The 17789-nt window shown below is 39.4% G+C and overlaps 1 protein-coding gene across 1 annotated transcript; it reads right to left on the reverse strand.

Moving 5' to 3' along the window:
* Positions 1–775: 775 nt before the first annotated feature.
* LOC121950812 (protein-glutamine gamma-glutamyltransferase 2) lies at positions 776–10281 on the reverse strand. Its single transcript, XM_042496935.2, has 15 exons — positions 10163–10281; positions 9123–9293; positions 8279–8509; positions 7915–8033; positions 6774–6902; positions 6249–6426; positions 5273–5408; positions 5083–5186; positions 4677–4819; positions 4485–4584; positions 3586–3731; positions 3357–3486; positions 3048–3205; positions 1982–2118; positions 776–1798 (listed from the first exon to the last, which is right to left on the reverse strand). The coding sequence occupies exons 1-15, from the start codon at positions 10176–10178 to the stop codon at positions 1576–1578; spliced, it is 2121 nt and encodes a 706-aa protein (XP_042352869.2). The 5' UTR covers positions 10179–10281; the 3' UTR covers positions 776–1575.
* Between the last annotated feature and the right edge of the window lie 7508 nt (positions 10282–17789).

Genomic DNA, 17789 nt, shown 5'->3' on the forward strand with positions numbered 1-17789 from the left:
GACTGGCCCCTCGTCCCCTGTCATTTTGCAAAAGTGTGTGTTTGTGAGAGAGAGAGAGAGACAGGAGTGTATTGTGAAGTGAATGTGTGTGTCTGTCAGGCCAGTAGGGGACATGTGTGAATTGTCACAGCAGTGTGACAGCAGAGACTCGGAGGCTTCGGCTGGATCAGGAAATCTGTTCGTTGGACGGAGGAAACTTCTGGACATGTGGTGTCAAAATGTAACCAAATCACACAAACAAGGACTTGTTCCTGCACAGCTTGCTGAGAGGACAGAGAGGGAGACAAACAGACAGATGGCAGATAGACAGACAGGAGGTGGTGTAAGAGATACACACATAAACAGAGTGTCCAATGAGAGACAAATGTGATTTGAAATCTGTTTGAAAAAGTGGTTGAGAGGCCTGTGAGACTATGTGATGGACGTCCTGGTCAACTCCAGTGATGCCCAGAAAAGCTCAAAAATGGACCTGAAGCTCAGAGCTGAACGTGTTTATGTCATTTTCCCCTGGCCTTCTTTTTTGGCACCTTTTAGCATTTTTATTTTATTTTATTTCTTAATTTCATTTTTGTAATTTGCGGGACATTTCTCGCCAAGTTGCTCATGATGTTTTTTCCCATGTTTTCGAAATTAAACCATTTTTCTCAGGTGTCAGAGGTCTGTGAAAGGCATCATAACAAAGCTGATGGTGATCCAGTTGTTTGAGGCTTTAAAATAATGTTGCAGATGCAACATTGTCTACCTCAGATATCAATAACACGTCAGATCAAATTAATAGTGGTGAGAAAAATCTTTATTAAAAGCATGCTGCGCAAATTTTGTCATTTCACTTTGAACACACAGAATGATTATAATAATGCACAAAAAAAGGAATTAATATGATTCTTCCGATCATACTGACTAAAATAGGATTGGAAACAGTGCAAAGACATAATCAAGTAACAAAACAGATTTTTTTGATCATTCAACAAGTAGAGCATATTTTGAGGGTATTCTGAGGGTCCTGATGGTTTTCATTTCATTTCATAATTTCATGTGCAAAAAGCAAAAAATCAACTTTTTTTAAATATCTAAATACATTTGCCATATAGAGGCTTTCACCTGTTGTTGTCTAATGTTTCCTACAAGTTGCAATAATACTTAAAAGAAAACATGTGAATGTAATGTTCAAAGAACGTTTGTGGAAGGAAGAACATTTTCAAAGCAACATTCAAGACATGTTATTGAGGAGTTTTAGCATTTAAAACAAAAAAAATGTTTATAGACAATGATAAGCTAACTTTAAGAAGAACGCTTTAAAGGAAAACTTGCCGCTGAAAACATTACTAAAACATTGCACTGGTTGCATTTTACCATTCTCAGAACATTGTTAGAACCAAAAATTGTTTGCTGGGAGGTATTAATGCGGTCAGAGATGTTAACAATCTGACACATAGTGGCTTTAAGGTACCTAAATGAACACTGTGTCTGGTGCTTCTTTCTGGGATATGGTCACAGTTACAGACATCATTTAAATAGAATACATGTGCACATTGTGCGCAGTGCAGTGTTATAATACTGGAAATGCTTTTACATTCAAACAGGGTTTGAACAAGGTAAAGGAAGTTCAGGGTGGCGAATATGTGCAGGGAAGGGGGTATCCCCTGGGGCGGCTTTCTTGCGGACAACCACAGTGGCGTCTCCCTTCATGTCCTTCAGTCTGTCGGAGTCAAAGTCCACCAGGAGCTTCCTGACCCCGGTGCGCGTGGGTGTGAACGAGAGCTTGACAGACACCTTCTGGCCAGGAGATATATCACCACTGAAAAAGAAAAGAGAGTGATGAATGTCCGAGTTGTATTTTGTTTCATTTTTTTGAGGTCCTGTCATAAACTGACCAGTTGAGACCTCATTTTTATAGTTCATGTCAGATGTCTGAATTTGTAAGTTGCTTGTTAATTCTGTGCTCTTGCCTCATACAAAAGGTGCCTCACTAGTTACTTACTTAACACGGATCTCAGTAGCAGTCAGAAGGCCGGCCCCTTCCACAGTGAACATGCCACCCCTCAGACGAACTGGGAGAGGATTGGTGAAGGAGATTAAGGCTGTCACTGGTTCCCACACAACAGCCTTTCCAGGCACCTGGAGAGAGAGGAGACAGCTCTGTGGTCAGGATACAAATGGCACTGTGGGAGATCACAGGTCACGATCTGGAAACGTTAAAAACATCAACATCCATGCTCGTGCTGTGGCAGCACCTCCGGCTCGCCTTGATCGTGGTCTCAGTTGTGCTGTTGCTGTGGTCCTGTCTGAGGCTGCGCCTGTGTCATGGGCCTTGGTTGCGCAGATGCCGCGATCCTGCTCGATGCGACCTTCTACTGCCGTTTTTATGCGTCATGCCTCCACTATTAATATAAGCATGGGACTCTTTTCAACACCTACGATATTTGCACGCAACATCACATGCTATCATAGAGTGCATTTAGTAATGTTACATCTGTCACTGTTGTTATATGATATGCTATTGTTATTGTTGCTGTGCTTCTCTCCCCCTCTGTCTTTCTCTCTTTCTCTTTCCTTCATGTCATTACTCTAATTTAATTGTTATATACGACATCTATTGCACGCCTGGAAGAGGGATCCTTCTTCAGTCGCTCTTCCTGAGGCCTCTTTTCAACCATATAATTGCAGGTACTACAGGGCCACAAGAGCTAAGTTCAGGAACTAAATCAGCAACTAAATTTGTATTTGAATCAAACAGTTCTGAGAACTCCCTGAGAGGAACTCCCCCAAGACCTATATACCTAAAAGTGTGGTTGTTGTTGGTTTTTGTTTTTAAGTTTGCATTCACACTGCCAATAGGAATGCTGAAATGATATAAGCCTATACCGGGCTTACACGTGTTGCTGCTTTCTTCTTTACTCCCGTCAGTGCATTGGTAGCATGATTTCAGCCACACAAATTACTGCCTCATGATTATGTGGGATATGCAAAAATCGGTATATGTACAAACAGTGCATGAGAACATCCTCCCCAACTATAACCTCTGAGCATGCTCAGTGTGTACCCACCTGGACAAGGAGCTCAGGCATGCTCAGTGGGATGGTGGCCATGGTCATGAGGGGTTCGCGCTCCCCTGCCTCCAAGAGGGCACTCACTTTGAACATCTGATGTGCAGAGACACACTTGACATAGTCTTCATATCGCAGACGCAGCACTTCCTTGTGGACTAAACACACACACAAACACACAGTATTAAAAAGGAAAAAGGTGCATCATGCTGTTGCAATATAAGAACATGATCGTGCAGACATCTGCTCACTGTTGTTTTACAGCACATCTGAGCCAGAGACCGTTGTGCCTTTATTTGAGCTACTAACCGTTGTGGGCGGGCACAGTCACATCCTCTGTTTGTCGGTGACACTCCCCTCGGTGGAGAGAATTGTAAGTTACAGTCGTGACCAGCATGGTCAGCCGAGCATGAGCGTCTCTGTCTCCGTCATTCTTCACCTGCAGACAGAATGAGAGAGAGAAAGTTTACAGTGTGAAAGAATTTACCCATTTTACTATGTTATTCATCCATCCTGCTACATTTCTAACACTCCATACCTCAACAATCACATCAAAGTCCGTCCCAAACACAGGGTTGGCATGCTTGATTGACATTTTCAGTTTTTCTGGTGTTGCAATCATATTGGCTGGCTCTGGGACTCGGCGTCCAGCCTTCTCATACACCTCTCTCTCCTTCTTGGAGCCTGTGGAGAAGATTTTGTTCGGTGACAACTGACCCTAATCATGAGTCTAAACTAATGACTATAAGCAGATACAAGCACAATTACAACAAAGTCCAAACAAAGTCTTATAACTAGGCCTGTCATGATAACTGCTTTTGTTGAACAATATATCTTGTCTCAGATATAATTGCAATAAATGATATCATTGTCATTTTGAGAGCATTTTATGCCATTAATACAATATTAAAGATATCACAACATAATAATGCAAGTGCACCCTTTCAACGAGCAAAGACCTTTCAATTATTAAGATTATTCTGAAACTGATATCTTAATAGGTGTATCCCAAAATGATGCCACTTTTCCAATCAAAATAAGCACATGCATGTGGGTTTTTCAAACATTAAAAATAGGCTACAGACTGCTGTCCCATTGCCAGTAGACTATAGCTGTGTACATGGCTCTGCAGCAGACGAATATGCTGTGTCATTTTTGAAATGTTGTTTTAATTTTTTTTCGGACGTGCATAAGTAAATATATAGTATTATATATAGTATTATAAGTTTTGGGGAAACCCTGCTGTTTATTCTGGCATCATTTCGGCTAAAATGTTGTTGACATTCTTATGTGAACAAACACATATGTAAGCATAACTGACAATGTTGAGGTTAACAAACTGTTGTATACTGAACTAGATAAACGTGTCTATAGTAAGTTTTTTCAGCACGATGGCAGTAAATTTGTGCAATCACTGTGTTCAAGTTTCCCACTAACCTTCAGGATATTTGTACTGCAGAGTGAGATCCTCTCTGTTGTCGCCATAAACACTCTTGGTGCTGATGTTCCTCCCCACATCTGCATGGTCCACTTTGAGCTGTAACAATAAAAATCATCATCATTAAATAAATTTGTTTATTTGCTCCCGGAACATGTAGATACATTTCAAATTGAGCAAAGACAAATCACCTTCTGATGTCTGCCATCTCCTTTGACAACCCAGTAAGTGACGTCAGCGTTTACCTCCGCGAATATAAACCGAGCGTCATACTTCACCCCCAGATTTCCCTCCTTGATGGCCATCACTGGGCACGGACCGCAGCAGTACACACCTGAAGATGAAAATTTCATTTTGTCACAGATTTCCTCAAAGCAATTCTTGCATTAATAGATAGTTGACACAGTGACAGGAAACAATGCTGATTTTTTAACAAAGATATATGACACCAAAGAAAGACACAATATAATGATGAAAGACAACAGTCAACAGGTAGGGCGTGCATTTTTGGGTAGGTGAGAAATGTCTTGTAAAACACAGTCAAGTTGAAGAAAGAGGTGAATAACAGAGATTAGGTCAAAAGAGTTAGGACTGTACCTTCACTCAGCTCTTGAGGGGTGGGGTCCAAAACCTGCCAGCCGTCATTTCCTTTGGGGAGATCATCTCTCCTCATCCAGGACTCGACCCAACAGTGGAAGTTCCTAATTGTAAGAGGTGACAAGATCATTCATTATATTTGATTGTTATGCCTTCTGCTGCGTGTGTGTGTTTGTTTGTCGGTTCCTACCAGCTACTCTCTCTCTGGTCTTTCAGTAAGCGCAGGCTTTCGTTCAGCAGAGTGTCTATGTTGAGGTCTCCATCCACGTCGTGGGCTGAAGAGAAGTTGGTGATGAGGCGTGTCGGGATTCCCAGACAGCGCAGCACTGTGAAGAAACAAACATCAGACAGGTACAATGCATTCATTGTCCCTAACTCCTTTCTTTTCCTCACTGCCTTTCAAATTTTGGTTCCCCAAACTGACATTACCTTGAATTCATGAAGAACACTTTATTTCTCTCACATGGCTCTACGGAGAATCCAAAAAAGGCGAACATTTTTCACGTATCGAAGTGAACGGGGGTCGTCTTGAAAGGTCGCAAATTTACAGTATTTCAAAAACATTCGTTTACAAACTCTCACAAAACTCATGCAGCATAATCTCATTTATCTGGTCATATGTTTGGTAGTTCTCAAACACATGCATTTCACCAAAACCTTGTAGGTGAGCAATTTACATTAACGTTAACGTTTTAGCAAAAATTAATCTGTTATAGAAGTACTGACGTACAACTGGATAAATGTGACTTAATTAAATTGCCTACGTTGTGTGAGAGTTTGTCACTAGATGTAAAGTTTTGCTATAGTTACATGCAGTCCCCACTGACTTCTCATGAAGAATGATTACCTTTTTGGATTCTTCATTCATCATATTAGAGAAAAGCAACGTTTTCATCATGAATTCAGTCATGAGTAATATGACATCCTTTATGCTAAGCTAAGTTACCTGGCTGCTGGTAGAAATCTGTGTTTTCATCTAACTCTCCTCAATAAAGCTTCAAGCAATATTAAGCATATTTCCTTTACAAATTGAATTACTGATGAATTAGTCCTTTACAAACAACAATCAGCAGCATGTATTTCTGAAAACACTTTCCTTCATCTTTATTACTTTGACTCTTTCGGATCGTTCAATTGTGCAGCGGTGAAATCTCTGAAAGCCTAACCTGTGCAGGCGACGGCAGCAAACACCCAGCACTGGCCATATTTGACCGCCCTCGCCCCGTTCTTGCTCCACTGTTGGAGGATCGGCACGCTGCCAGTCCATCTGTACGGTGGGACGCCGTCAGAGTACGGCTCATACCACTTACCGGTCAACACACCCCTGTCCCCTGCAGAGTTAACCTGGGTGGGTGAAGACAACACGTAATTAAAGGTGAAAAAATGCATGAAGCACATAAGAAATGAATCTCGTTGACAATATATATGTAAAGGATAGAGATCATTTGTCAGTCAAGCAGTAAAGAAAATATCCTGAACTCCTTTCATTTTTAAGGACTCAGCTTCTGTTTTGAGGGTATTTCTGGGAAGGAGCTCCATGTGAATGTAAAAGCTTTCAGAAGTGCATATTTGTGGATCATTCGAGTATCATATGGGCTACCACTTTGAAAAAGACAACAAAATGCAGATGTTTTTTTTCTTGTTTTGTTGTTAAACTGTCACTGTTGTTTTTAAGAAGAAGAGATCGTCACCATTGCACTGATTATCCGGCTGACATAGACAGGGTCAGCTCTGTGCTCCAGGTCCATTTTTGAGTTTCTCAGGGCATCATTGGAGTTGTCCAGGACTTGAAGACAGATGTCCATCACATAGTCCTCAAACTGAGAGAGACACAGAGAAAGAGGTAGAAAAGCAAAGATAAGATTGGTTGTTGAACTGGAGATGCTTCTCAACCATTTTTTTCAAACAGATTTCAAATCATGTTTGTCTCCTGTTGCTTGATCTGTTTATGTGTGTATCTCTTACACCACCTCCTGTCTGTCTATCTGCCATCTGTCTGTTTGTCTCCCTCTCTGTCCTCTCAGCAAGCTGTGCAGGAACAAGTCCTTGTTTGTGTGGTTTGGTTACATTCTGACACCTCCCGTCCAGAAGTTTCCTCCGTCCAACTAACAGATTTCCTGATCCAGCCGAAGCCTCCGAGTCTCTGCTGTCACACTGCTGTGACAATTCACACGTGTCACCTACTGGCCCGACAGACACACACATTCACAGAAGTGTGTGTGGATGTGTGTGTATGCCAGTGGTTCTCAACCAAGGATCCCCCATAGGTTTCCTCGAGGTAGTTAAATGGGGTCCACAGAAAAATAGGGAATGATTTATTTTCACTTTTTAATACACTATGAGTCATAAGCTGCGTTTCTATCAAAAACGAAAATGTACCTAAACCCTAGATCTGTGCTCCACCGCAGACAGCACTCTTCCATGTGGGCGGGGTTGTTGTTACTCGCTGCTCACACTCGGGTTTAGTGCTGTCGGAGCACTATTATATTTTGCATATATTTTAATCCTCAAGTGAGGATTAAAATATATGCAGCTCACATAATTTAGTTAGTGTTTAGTTTTAGTATAGCCTTCATTTTTAAAACACTCAAAGATCCACTCATGACAAATATTGTATGTCACTGAAGAGTTGGGATTAGGGTTAGTTTGGGTTAAGCTAATATTAGGTTTTAGGTTTTGGGTAAGGGGGTTAGGGGGTTGCAGTTAAACTGCAGGAAATGAATGCAAGACTACGTATTTTTCTCATGTGTGTCCTGTGTGTGTGTGTGTGTGTGTGTGTGTGTGTGTGTGTGTGTGTGTGTGTGTGAGAGAGAGAGAGAGAGAGTGTGTTACCTGTCCATAACTCCAGGGAACTCTTTTGATACTATCTGAGGACCCCATGAAAATGACTCCGTCTTCATTTAATATGTACTCCCGCAGCAAACTCTCATCGGGGAGGTACACCACATCATCTGGTAAGTAAACACACACACACACACACACACGTTAACAAACATTAAATTTAATTTCAACAGAAACATAAGCATCAATTGTATGTTTTTCGAACATTCAAGGACCTCAATTAAAAACACGACAAGGTGAGAATTATCATTATTCATCATGCTAAACTTTAAATGCTGCAGCATGTCATTGCAGTTTGATCTCTCACAGAAAATACAGAATGCGTTCACTTTGTATGTGTGGATGAATGTTTTACCTTTGCACCATGGGTTGTAGAGCAGGTGGAAACTAAACTTGTCGTTTTTCTCTAAAATTCGTCCGTCAGATGACACCAGCAGCACAGCCAGGCGGTAGTGGCCGATGATAGCGTCCGCTGGACTGTGCACAGTCAGCAGCATTTCATCCTGTGCTCCCTGCTGACTAAACCACCACTTGTCTCCAGCCCCATGGTCCCTCTGAGTCTTGATCACCACCTCGTCTCTCTTACCTGAAGAATCATAAAAAAGTTAGTGTAATTTATAAAACAGATTGTTGTAATGTCAGCTCATCATCTACATAAGTTTTGTCACTATATTACATTAATTATACCTGAGAAAATCAGCTCCATTTCTTTCAAAAACATGGGGAGATTAAATTTAAGAAGAATTTGCCAAAAAACTACAAAGAAATTAGAAAAAGTTGCAAGCAAATTTCCTGAAAATAAGCAATGACAAAAAAGACTGAAAAAAAATTAGAAAATGACCTCAGAAAAGTGCCACACACGCTCACGCTCTCTCACACACACACACACACACACACACACACTCACACACACACACACACACACACACACACACACACACACCAGGGGCTCTTACACCCGTCAAACATTAAGTACTGGGCTGGTGGTAGATTGACCCAGATTTGGACACCACAACTGACCCGAATTGGATTATTTTTGATCCAGTGTTTTTTTGTGTTTGTGTCAGTGTGTATTTACATAGCAGATAAGTAGTTTGATTTAACTGAATTTCTCTTTGCTTTGGCACAGCATCTCCTCTGTAAACAGTGAACAGTTTACACTAGATGAGCGTCAGAAACCTCAGTGAGGCTGCACTCACCGAGGTGCAGGACCAGTTCCACGTGGTGTTGGCGGGGCAGAGACTCGGAGCACTGCAGAGTGATGGAGAAAGGCTGACCCCTGCGGACAATCAGGCGCTGCCTGTCGATCTCCCGGGTGCGGTGAGCCAAGTTGTTTTCATTACTTCTCAGATCCACATCAACAATGTAACCTAACAGAGACAAAGTTAAGCAATTGTCTGAGGGTGTTTTGTTGCTTCATCAAATATTGGTAGTGATGAAAGACTTTAACCCAGTGATACTGCCGAATCTGGCCCCTGATAAGGTGCGAGGTGCCCCCCTGACCATTTTACAATTCACAATAAAAATGAAATAATTCACAGTGGGAATTGTTTTTGTACTTTTGGTATATATAAGGAGCCAGAGTGCACAAACAGCATCATAATAGAGCTTGTTTATCAAGAAAGTGCCAGATGAGGATCCCCTGCACCCTCCAAAAGAGGTCCTATCTAAGCACCTAATGTGCTAAAATCCTCCAAATGTCCTTAAATCTTAAAAAGGTCCTTCAGTCCTAGCAACATCCTCAAGTCCTAGAAATGTACTCAAATCCTAAAAAAATCCTAAAATCCCAGAAACATCCTAAAATCCCAGAAACATCCTTGAATCCTCAACATGTCCTAAAATCCTAGAAACATCCTCAAGTCCTAGAAAGAAGTCCTAAAATCTGAGAAATGTCCTAAAAAGGGCAGGGAAGGGAGAAAGGCTTGTCATGAGGGATTTGTCAACATGTAACTTTGAAATTTTTTGCACAATCTATCATGAGTATACCAACAAAAAAAAGCAAAGACGAAATATTTACTTGCTGTTTTTTAAAATGTTGCTTCGTTTGACCAGTCTGGTCCCTGTCCTAGCTAGACTTGTGCTTGTTGCAGGAATTAGGATGGGTCATATCGCACCCAAGTGTTGAGTCATAAATCAGCACATTTTTCACACGCTTCATAATCTCCCATAAAGTTTGTGATATGAACTGCAGAGAGAGGGGTTTAAGAACGAAATATACAGAGATAGATAGATAACTTACCGTTGCGATTGGCCATTGTAGATTTTCTTTTTATTCAAGTCAGCTAAACTGTTGCTCTAAATGTCCTTGAGTGTCTTTACACTCGTCTTTTCATGCTCCTTGTCCATCACAGTCCTGTATTTATACACACAAGACTGTCCCTCCCACCACTCTGACACACACTCACCCCAAAACACTCACTCACTCACTCACTCCACCTCACCTCAGTGACCTCTGACATCACTTACCAAAAACCTTCAGTTCGTTCTGGGTGTGTGCATGTGCGTGTGTGTTTGCAGTGTTTGAGTGATAGTTTAAAGTGAGTTCCTCATCCCCCCTGAGACACTGGGGTCTTTGTTTTTAGATGTTGCTGGTGCACATATCTGTGGGTTTGTGTGTACATGTACGTGTTTAAGAGCGCAGGACGTGCAGTGCACTGAGAATCAAAACCAAAAGCTAACTGAATTATAAGCGTGTAATCTTCTTATATTACTTCTTATATTATTGTTATCATTTTTTATTGCTTTTATTCTTACATTTTCTAAAATTGATTAATTCAGTACTTTAACTATTATTCGCGATCTGCCTGCTTGATCACTTTTATACATTTTATTGGCTTTAATCTTGTTGACCTTTTGTATGGTTTAACTGTTTTAACACTTTCTCTATTTGGCATATTTGTTGATTTTTATCTTATTATTCCCTGAGTCCCTGCCTAAGCACTTTGTTAACTATTGTTTTTAAATGTGCTATATAAATAAAGTTATTATTATTATTATTATTATTATTATTATTATTATTATTATTATTATTATTATTGAAGTTTTTGATAACTGTTAAAATATTATGCAAGTAAAGATACAGATAGACGAGGTTGAGCTTGAAAGAGTTAATGCTAATAAATTTCTTGGGGTGACAATAGATGAAAGAATCAGCCGAAAATCACACATTAAACATGTACAAAATAGACAATCAAGATGCATTTTAGTTCTAAACAAAGCAAAGCAAGTTGTGAAACAGAAAACACTTCATATTCTCTACTGTTGAATAGTTTTACCAAATCTAAATTACTGCACGGAGGCTTGAGGCAACAACTACAGAAGTTCATTACATTCACTTTCTATTCTCCAAAAAAAGAACAATACAAGTCATTCACAATGTCAGTTATCTGGATCACACCAGCTCATAATTCTTACAGTCAAAACTATTAAAATTCACAGATCTTGTGGAATTTCAAACAGAGCAAATAAAAATAAAAATAAGCTGTTACCAGGAAATATATATAAAAAAAACAACTGTTCAGTGATTGAGAGCGGGTTATAATTTAAGGGGGGAAATTCAGTTTCAAAACTTACAGTGTTCCCACCACCAGGGCAAGTTTTTGTATATTAATCTGTGGCGTGAAGCTTCAAAACAGTTTTAACATGCAGCTTAAACAATGTCCAACCATCAACCAGTTCAAAATAATGAATAAAAACATGATTTTCATGAGGAACTGGGATGAAGAGGAGATTGGACAATCTCTAGGTGTTTAGTATTTATTTATTTAGTTAATTAAATAGCTGATATACTTGAACAGCATAATCTGATTTCTGCAATTTGATTTGATTTTTCAGTTTTTTGATTTGATTTGATTTAAACATGTAAACATGTAAAACATGTAAAAAAGACATAAAGCAAAAGAAATGGTCAAACACATGATGACTTGGTTTAATATTTGAAAAAGGAGTGAGAAGAAGTATAAGCTTATTTAAACCCACCTCTTCTCAATAAGTAACTGAATTTTAATTCACCACCTTCTTTATTAATTTAAACCCATACTCTTAAGTATTAAACACATATGCATGCACTCACATACCCAAGAATCAACTATCTGCAACTTTTTTCAGTATTATTTTCAGAGAAAAAAGAGGAGGATAAACTAGGGAAAATAATAATATTAAAAAACTTTTTTTTTAATATGAAGAGTTAAAGAATTGCACTCTGATATTTGTTTTATACTTAATGGTAATAAATATAACTTGCTTTCCACTGGAATTGTGACACTGAAGGTAGCCTTAGCTCTATTCCAGCACAGAGGAGGAGTAACTTCCAGTCACCTTTTCTCTTTATCAAATTCTTACTAAAGTGGCTCAGCACTTATTTCTAGTGAATTGACATCATAAATGTCCAAGACTCATTTCATCAGTTTCACCCCACCCACCTATTCATTTCCAGACTGCAAATATTGCCTCATAATGTGACAACAACCTGCTTTTACACAAGAAAAAAAAAACTTACTTACTAAATACTTGCTAAGTAAAATATAATAGTAAAATATGTACTTAATGTTTTTATTTATTCAGCCTATCATTTTCTGGGGCATCATTACAGAAAGAAATCCTAACTGCTTGTACTTTCTTATGTAATGTTTAAAAGAAAACTCATAGCTGTAAAAACTCATAGCTGTGTCCTCTCCTCCCTCAAACCTCCTATTTTGTCTTGACTTAAAGAATCCTAACTATAATTGTAAATTGAATTGTTCAGTCGACACTCATTCTGTCATGCCCGTATCTATGTACAGGTTGGCTAAGGAAAAGCCATAATATCAACAGGCTTCACTTGTCATTGGCTGACTAGCTTGCTATTATGAACAAAAAAAAAGATGGGCGTTCAGTTTAAACTACAAAAAGTCCCTTCAAAAGCATACTCGGCACACCGATCAAATTCAACATTCATTGTCTTGGCAGTCCATATATCCGTTAAAATATGTTCTGAAATTTTTAAAGCCATCATATGGATTGACAAGCCTGCTCAAGCATTATTTTTTGGTGTCATTGTCATTGTCTGTATGGTATTGGCAACAGGGCTGCCATTTTTGGCAGTTATTTTGAATATGCCACACTAACTTAAGCATAATTTCAGTTCATGCTTCTGCAAAAGGTTTCTGTCGTACCCACGGTAAGCAGAGGGGTTTTTTGCGGTCCGAGTTTTTTTCTGTCGCGTTTAATGGAGCGGAATCTGCACTGACAGCGGTTTAAACCACACATGCATCTAACTCCGTATGTGTTTAACCTAATTGGCTTTTTTTTTTTCTAAATATGGGTTGAGGGCATTGACACATGCCCCCAGAATTACCAAGGAATTAGTAAGACATTACAAGAAAAATACCTTAAAATAAAATTTTTTAAAAAGTAGGGTAAAGTAAAAATGAAAAAAAGACCTTCGGAAAAATTATATTTTTTTCTTTTTTCTGTCGCATACTTTAAAAAAAAAAGTCAAATTATATTTTCAGATACTCGTCATCTTTTACTCATTTGTTGGAGGCTTTGGGACATTTCTTACCAGTTTACCACTTGCATAAAATTTTTCAGTGCATTTGAAAGAAATCAAACCTGTTTTTTTTTAGGTTTGAATACTTGTGAGAGGAGTCCAAATGCAGCATATGAAAACTGATGTCGACCCCGGTGTTAATGGGTTTGCTTGTCAGCAGTACATTTATTAATTTATCCGCTCCCAGTGTCTGTCTGTCAGTGGCAGATTCCCTTAATTTGCAAGTGAGCTGGAAAATAAAATCAGCGTCAACACTCTGTTTTTGGCTGCCTTGCGTGGCTGTCAGGTTAGGTGGGTTGGGTTTACCTGGGGCTGGAAGTAATTAAGAGAGGTGATTTCGACCAGGTGTGCAGCCCCAGTAGAAGAGGAGATGTTTTGAGTGCAACGAGGAAGACAGACAGTGGAGTTTCCTCTCGTCCCCATAAAGTTTTGTCTCGTAATTTTGTGCATGCTTTATTGTCAACAAATGAACTGTAAATGGAGCCAAAGTGAAGCAGAGTTGGATCACAAGAGAGCAAGCTGACCCGGTGACAGCCCGGAGCCAGAACAATGACAGGTAGGCCCACATCCTTCACCTTTAGCCTGGCAGCCGAATGCTCACTCTCTGATGATAAATGCTGAGAAGGTTAAGCACTGACGAGTGTTCATAGAGAGTCATAGTATCAAGTGCCCGCGGTTGCATTTGCTGCGACATCTGTAAATTCAAACACTGGATTTTCTGACATAAAAAGTATTTTGGTTGTGCTGTCAGTCAGGTTGGTGATGGCGAGCTGGCAGGTCGATGTCGTCTCAGCTCTGCAGGAGCTGGTGCTGAAAGACGGCTGCTTTAGTGGACAGAAACACTGAATGCAGATCAGAGTGGACTTAAAACTACTTTCTTTATGGGGAACTTTTCCTCTGATACCATCAGGAAAAAATCCCATGCTTTTTTTAAATGACAAAATACCAGCAAAATTACATTTCCATTAGCATCAGCTGGAATTTGTGTTTTGTGCTTGTTGGCAAATGTTAGCATGGTACCCTGCTAAGCTACATGGTAAACATTCCTGCTAAACATCAACATTTTAGCATTGTCATTATGAGTATGATTGCATGTTAATAATTCATGTTTGCTCTAAGCAGAGATCTGCTACGGTGGCTGTTGAAATAATTCACATCGTTTTATCATAAAGCAGAAGTCTAACGAGCAAGACGTCTCACTTCCACTTTAACTTGAAGATGACCTGATGACCTCTGAGTCAAGTGGGAAAATACTCTGCAGCCCTTTGAAGCATGCCTTATGATTGGCCTGCAATGAACTTTGACTTGACTGATATATATATATATATATATATATATATATATATCTACATTTGCTTTTGTTTTATTGCTGCAACGTTGAATGACGTTGTGGCGGCTGGTTCAGCATATTAGTCTTTGGTCTGTAATGCCTCTCTTGAAGAACAAAACGTAAACTGGACTGCGTGACTGCAGACTGAGAGACACAGAATCTGTTGGTGTGACTCGAGAGCTTACTGCATCGTGTTACATATCTCAGCGTCCGCAGATAGCTGGTGATGGAAGCTGTATTGTCTGGCTCAGAGGAGCCAAACAGGAAGATAACGAGGTCTGTGACGGACTGACAGAACTAAGAATAAACACACACACAAACAATTAGCACAGAACCAAAAATAGCACAGACAACAAATGCAAGCACCCAGTCCACACATAAACAGACGCTGAATAACCTGGAGGACTGTCGCTACAGCGAAATAATGGTGACTACTCTGACACATTAGGCGTTTCATTATAGGCAATGCACACTCACAATTTCACTGATACAGTGAAGCACCGCATACGTACATGCCTCAGTTAGTGAATGACTCAGCTAAAAAAACAGAACCACATGACCTCAGTGTGACCGCTCAGTGTAAACTCATTCCTAATTTAAACAGGCTGAGATGAATCTGCTCAGATGACCCCCACACACACACACACACACACACACATACAAAACAATTAAACATATTAGGGATTCTTTAAATGCCACATTTGAAAACATGACGTCACTGTTGTCTTTTGTATGAAAAAGTAGTTATACTACAAATAATAAATGATAGGGGAGTGGGGATTTTTTTTAAACACAGTCTTGGATATGTCAAAGATTAGCAACAACGTTGATTTTGATGCATTTATAGTTTTTTGTGCAGAGTCAGATTTATAAATAAAACCTGTTAAAGCCATTAAGGCCAAAAATGTCCTATAATTACAGAATAATATTTTTTCCTCCTGACACGACATCTGCATCAACATGTATCCACATTTTATTTTATCTCTATGGTCCCCCTACACGCACATATTTTTATACTTTATACTGTGAACATTTAGACATCCATGGGTACATTTTTTGCACATTCCTGCACAATACTGTACAGTTCTTCTGTTAAAAAAACAAACATATTTTTCATATTTTCTTTAGTATTTTTTTTTTAAATTTAATATCATGTCTTTTGACTTTGGTGCTTTATTTTTTGTTACACACCAAAACCACCAAGTAAAATTTCCTGGTTGTGCAAAGCTGCTTGGCAACAAAACTATTTCTGATTATGAAACACTTCCTGTTACGTATCTGTGACTGATCAGACCGTGACATTGAGCAGATATTTTGCGAGTAAATATGTGCCTTGGTGAGAGGGCATCTGCCTGACTGGAAAACAGCGTTTGTATCAGTGTGATGTTGAGCTGTGGAATGCTGGGATGGTCATGTTTCGGGAAAACGAGGTCTTTAACCGACCTCAGCCTCTCGATCACACCAAAGTGTCAACGGAGTGATGCACTGATGGGCAGGGACTAAAAGTGCACTGCACTCCACAGTCTTTCATCATCTTTCTCGCCTCACACGCAAACACAAATGGGCCCAAATATATGTAAACTACTGTATATGACACAAGAGGAAATGCTTCAGTGTTGGCAGCTCCAGACTTTCTACCCTATGACATCACAAGTTTTCGACTTTCTTCTCTGGTGTCTCTGGTGGGTTTGAGAGAGTAGCTTGGTTTGTGAACTTTCTTTGACCACAGTAATTACTTAATAGTTATTACTTAATTATTATTATGTGTACATACCCTATTTCCTCTATGTACATACTTATTTTATTACTTATTTATTGTTATTTGTTATTGTTATTTTCTTTGTTACATTTCACTTTTCTTTTTTCATGCTGCTGTAACATTTGGAATTTCCCCCAATGGGGGATCAATAAAGGAATATTCTATTCTATTCTATTCTAATAACATACTGTAATTCTTAATTTAGACGGTGTTCCTCTTCAAAATATATTTTAAAAATCGCGTAATTGTTGATGTGACATTTTTCTGCAGGGTGTGTGGTCGTGTAAGAACATTTGTCACTTACTACACACCCACAGTGGATTTCATCAACCCACTGTCAAGAATAAAACGTCAGTATTGGATATTTCTGCAAACACAGGATTTGGCCCTATGCCAACATTTTTAATGTGCTATTTCAGCAAATGCAATCCAGAGAGAGCTCACTGGACTACAAAAACAGAGACACTGAGCAGAGATGTTATAGACAGTAGACAGCTGATGAGGAGAGAGGGGGGAGGGCACCAGGACGCCAGAATTTAGACTATTTTTTGATTGGATCCTTTTTAATGCCGCTTGGAGAAGCCTTGTGAGCACCAAATTTGCTAAGGAGACTGAGTAGTACAGGCCCATAGAGGTGCATTGGTGGTTGCTGTACCACGCACAGGCACAGGGGCCCAAAGTGTCAGGGGGCACCTTCATCTTCACTTAATGTCACTCAAATTATATTATTAATATTTACGGACCAAGAAGAACGACCACAAAGGTACACAAAGGAGCTGCAAAGGAAGTGCAAAGAGGCACAAAATAATGACAAAAACAGGCAAAGCAACTATATAGAGACATTAAATAACTGCAAAGGAACATAAAACAACCACAAGAGGACAAAAAATAACAACTTAGAGTCACAAATAGGCTAAACAGGGACAGAAAAAAAACACAAGGAGACACAAAACTACAAAAAACAACATAAAAATACCTTAAAGAGACAAAAGCTAACCTCAAAACTATGCAACGTTACCTCAAAGACCACAAAAAGACACAAAATATGCACAAATAAATACAAAATAACAACAAAGAGACACAAAACAACCACAAGGAGAGGAAAATCATCTCAGAAAGGGAGGACCAGGAATAGATTCAAAATGACCACAAAGAGATACAAAGGAACTGCAAAGAGACACAAAATAGCCACAAAAACAGGTAAACCAACAAAAAAGAGACACAAAATGACTAAAAATGAGACACTA

This window comes from Plectropomus leopardus, chromosome 7 (genome assembly GCF_026936395.1).
Source record: "Plectropomus leopardus strain MGB_pleo_1.0 chromosome 7, ASM2693639v1, whole genome shotgun sequence".
Lineage (NCBI taxonomy): Eukaryota > Metazoa > Chordata > Actinopteri > Perciformes > Serranidae > Plectropomus > Plectropomus leopardus.